This window comes from Aspergillus ruber (assembly GCF_000600275.1).
Source record: "Aspergillus ruber CBS 135680 unplaced genomic scaffold scaffold00002, whole genome shotgun sequence".
In the NCBI taxonomy this organism is placed as follows: domain Eukaryota; kingdom Fungi; phylum Ascomycota; class Eurotiomycetes; order Eurotiales; family Aspergillaceae; genus Aspergillus; species Aspergillus ruber.
The window spans coordinates 747,791-752,713 of NW_024467298.1; the positions used below are offsets into that span (position 1 = coordinate 747,791).

Below are 4,923 nucleotides of genomic sequence, written 5' to 3' on the forward strand. Positions count from 1 at the left end.
TTTTGTCCAAATGGCCATTCCTCCACGGGTCTTGACCTGAAGTTGAAGTGGCCCAAGCTGTTGGGATTCGAATGATGTATCCAATAACCGTGTACTGCACGTCAGTCATCCACGAGGCTTTGAGAGGAGGACCGGCGTCACCGTTAAATGGGTCATTGTGCATTGGGGTTGTGCCCAGTGCCCTAGCGTCGTGAATAGTCAACCTGATTTGGCAAATGAAAAAAGCAATATCCACACTTATGATAATTGTGCAAATTTCGATGGTCAAGTGATTATCCTATGACAATCGGGAAGGACAACAGAAAGAAGGAGTGCTTAACGCGAAGTACACGGATGCTCCGCCTGTCGTTCCTTTTTTCTAAATCCTTTTTCTCTTCTTCCTTCTCCCCATAATTAGCTTTGCCTACCATCGTCTTCATCTATTATAATTACCGCCATCATATCAAAGAGGGAGGTGATTAATTTTCAACCAGAGTTGAATCAATTGACTGATCGCAAGGGTAGCGCCGGATGGTGGAGCGTAGCGAATGGGAAAAACTCCCGACAAGAAAGGATAATCACTGGCCCTGATGAAATTTCAGCCAAGGACGACAGGTAGTATGTGGAGCACTAGTGAAGTCAGACTGTAATCTGATACGATTCCACCCAGACTTGCATATGCACAACTGCCAAAGGGGTATCTCGGATTGACCTCGGATTGACCCCTAAGAAGTCAATCTGACACGCCCTGATCCGCCCTTTAACGTGAGTAAGCACAAAGCGCATGGCCATTCATGGTCGAGAATAAAGACATCAGCCCCTTTAAGCGCTGACATTGTTTTCGCAAATGACATTTTGGGAGGCAGCGTCACCCAGACGAATCAGACGGTCTTAGTCCCTTGATTCTGCACCCCGAGGGATAGACTCGTCGTACTCCGTACCTGCTCCTGTATCCTGCAAGTTTGCACTTCTCGCTGATGACGATGGTGGCAACCTACAGACGGTTGTTGGGTGTTCGTCATGGTATATTTTCTTTTTGTTGTCCTCTGTCGAGCTTGTGTCCCCCAACTGCATTTACCGCCAGAACTTGTATGGAGTCCACAGTACCGAGTACATCGTGGCTCGGAGAAGTGGAGTGTGATTGGTCATGAAACACGTCTGTTTTCGTGAAATGGCGGCGCAGCTGGATGCCGCAGACTCAGCATGAGAATGTTCGGACTCCGAGTGCCGGAAAAGCCCATGGGATCGTCATCGTATATGCAATAACTGATGCTCGTTGGCGAAGGGAAAAAACAAAGTTGGCTGTTCACATAGCAGCTGTATGATGTATTCGAGGCATTACTGAAATACGACGAAAAAAGACAATAGTAGTGTTGGATCGAAGCACTGATGCACTACTGGGGATGAGCCCAAAGGAATACATACCAGTAGAGACACGTGGCTAGGTTATGTTTCTCGTGTTATGTCCCCTCCGATCATTCTCGAAAGCATAATCTATGACCGTACTTCTCAATGGGGCTGCGGGAGAATTGGGGAGTAGGAGGGAAGAAAGAAAGAACGAGAGAGGGACAGTTCAGAGAAACAGTACCAGCATGATTCATGAACCCTGATCATCAGACAGCTTGGTTGGGCATTCTTGATGCAAGATTGTCCGCCAGAATACCCCAGAGTACTGTTGAATATTATTTGTATGCCCGAGATGGCATAAAGAGTAGAGCTGATGTCGATGGATTGCGAAATGCTGCAGTTAATGCACAAACAAAAGACCGATAATAGTTCCATTTTCGGCAGTGGATCGTGACAGTGGGCGGTAACCCCGATACCGACCCGGAAAGAACTAGTGGTAACTCGGTAACGGGATTACTTACAGCGACCCAGAGAGTCGGGAAGCGGTGAACTGTGATCAGTCAGTGAGCTACTTGGCGGTACTTGAACTAGTAAGTGTTATTATGAGGTGTTATTATGCAGTTGATCGTTTGACGAAATATGGCAGGTATGGAAAATACGGAGTACTCTGTAGTTGCACCCTGTATGTTCCATGATATGTAGCATGTATCGGCAGAATAAATGCTGATACCCCTGATGAACCGACGTAACCACGAGCCCCATCATGCGGGCCATTTCTTCGCTAAATTATGATTTTTTAATTTTTAATTTGGATTTTTCTGGTTACTCTCGGGCACTAGCCGGACTGAGGGCCGCTTCTGCCCGGATGGCTGGAACTCCTGACTGCAGATAGTCAACCTGTCATAGCGGAGGCTTGATATAGCAGCATGCAGTGTACTCTGTAGCAGAATACAATTCAAGTATTACCGAGTACATTAATCACAAGTCTCTTACACAATGCTTCGTATTTTCTCTACCTCATATAGCTGCTTGAGTCAGTCAGGCCCAGAGACTCGGGTAGAGACAAGAATGGGATTTAACAAGATGGCAGCATATCCAATCATTCTGGCGACCCAGACACTTTTCCGAAACTATCACCATATAGACAGGTAGTAGTGGTAGTAGTAGTCACACAGACAATCCCTCGTTTCGTCCCACCAATTCTTCTTTTTTTTTTTTTTTTTTTTTTTTTTTTTTTTTTAGTATTCGATCTGCCCCGCCCCGTGGAACCCGGGAGCGACAAGAAGACAGCCAGAAGACAGCAGTGTCAGTTAACCCCGAAGGAACAAGCTGATGGAAACAACCTTAAACCTTTCTCTTCCCCTCCTTTCATTTTGTTTTTCTCTTCTTTCCTTCTCTCTCCAATTCTCCAGTTACGTTCCTTGGCTGTGTTGCTTGTCTCTTCTCTCCTTCGATGCTTCTCCGCCGTCAATTGCCCTCTTAAAATTTCCTCTCCTGTTGATCGACGGTGCACGCTCGTGTTTTCTTCACAGTGAAATATAATTATTGCCCGCCTCTTTTTTTTAGCGCCATTACCTTTCTATTTCTATTGTGACACTTGTTATTTCTCGTTTTTTGAAGCGTCTCCGTCTTATATACTCTGTTCATTTTCGACCAACGGTTACGGGCCGGCATACCATTATATACTCTCCGTCGCCGACCACCACCCCTCCTGCTACACATAGTGTACCGCCAACATCGACACCGACACCAACGCTTCTCACCTTCTTCGATCCTACCATACTCGTCTGTCCTTCACTCTATCTTTCATTTTCTCTTTAATGCAACTCCAGCTGGCCAACTGTCCGTTCCTTAGCGCCATCCAGCCGAGGGTCTTTGTCTTTCTTCAGCCTCATCCATGCTGCGAGGGCCCGCGGCACACTGATAACCATCGATAACCATCATCATAAATTCGCTTCGTCGTGATTCAATCTGGTGTCTCTCCTTGAAAATAATCCTGCAGTCGGTCTCGCGATTTACCCATCGGAGAATTTTCCCGCAACATACCCGTCCATCCGTCGGCTGATCTACAGCTCTTTACCTCGTCCTCTCTGATCCTTGATCCTTCAAATGTTCGCCAACGGTTCTGCGGGAAAGCGTCCTCCCACCGTGGCTTCTCCGCCTAACCATCCTAGTTCCCAGTCCTCCAGTGATATGGGCAGATCCAGACATAATTCCGATGCCATGGACATCTATACTATCACCGATCGAGACCCTACTGAAAGAGAACATGCCAACGGGCGTTGGGGAAGCAATGCATCGCCCAGTGTGGCTTCTCCCAGTAACCACAGGTATCTCTCTTTTGTTTTCTTGCTCTTCTCGTCACACCCAAAGTTAACTGACTCACCGTTTCCTCTCTCTAGAAGCCCCGAGAAATCCCAGTTCCACGAGGAAAATGGACGGACGTACCATGGATACCGCAGGGGTGTCTACATGCTCCCATGCGACGAACAGGAACAAGATCGACTCGACATCTTCCACAAACTCTTTACTGTTGCGAGGGTGTCGGACGGATTGATCTATGCGCCCCATCCTCAAAATGGCCGTTTTCTCGACTTGGGCTGCGGAACCGGCATTTGGGCCATTGATGTGGCCGATAAGTACCCGCAGGCCTTCGTCCTAGGGGTGGATTTGGCTCCCATCCAGCCACCCAACATTGAGAGGAAGAACTGCGATTTCTACGCCCCGTTTGATTTTGAAAGCCCCTGGGCCTTGGGCGAGGATTATTGGGATTTCATCCATATGCAGATGGGCTGTGGCAGTATCGCTCACTGGCCCAGTCTTTACCAGAGGATCTTCGCCCATCTCCGTCCTGGTGCGTGGTTCGAGCAAGTCGAGATTGATTTCGAGCCCCGATGTGACGATCGTTCCCTTGACGACTCCGCACTGCGTCGCTGGTATCAGTCCTTGAAACAGGCAACGGAACAGTCAGCGCGGCCCATAGCGCACAGCGCGCGCGACACTATACGGAACCTACAGGAAGCCGGGTTTACCGACATTGATCACCAAATGGTCGGTCTACCTCTAAATCCTTGGCATCAGGACCAGCACGAGCGAAAAGTAGCCAAGTGGTACAATTTAGCCATCTCGGAAAGCATCGAGACGCTCAGCTTGGCTCCTTTCAGGCGTGTCTTTGGCTGGCCCATTGAGGACATCAAGCGAATCGCCGCGGAAGTCAAATCAGAAGCGTTTAACAAGGAGATCCATTCTTACAACATCTTGCATATATATCAAGCGCGCAAACCCGAGGCTAAATAAGCGCCTAACCCCTCTAATGTTACTAAAATTTACAGGCCCCATCCCGGGTGCCATTCTTTTTTGACGTTTTATGTTTTGAAGAGAGCGTTATTGTGATTGAGAAGACTATAGACCATTGGGTTCTTTTACGAAAAAGAATCCACGTCCTGGGAAATGGTGAGACAGGACAAGGATAAGGTGGGACCGGACACGGACAAGGCAAAAAAATGGGATCGTTATGACGGCTGGGAAAATGGGAATAAACGGGGATGGTGCATCACGGACGGTCAGGTCTCATGCGGAGTTTTTTTTTTTTTTTTT

General features: G+C 47.9%; 1 protein-coding gene across 1 annotated transcript; it reads left to right on the forward strand.

The window, feature by feature from the left end:
* Positions 1-3,435: 3,435 nt before the first annotated feature.
* Positions 3,436-4,623, forward strand: EURHEDRAFT_447095 (class I SAM-dependent methyltransferase; the record flags this gene model as incomplete). The annotated part of the gene is made up of 2 exons (XM_040783649.1): positions 3,436-3,656; positions 3,732-4,623. 2 exons carry the CDS (start codon positions 3,436-3,438, stop codon positions 4,621-4,623), a joined length of 1,113 nt encoding a protein of 370 aa, XP_040642723.1.
* Positions 4,624-4,923: the final 300 nt, after the last annotated feature.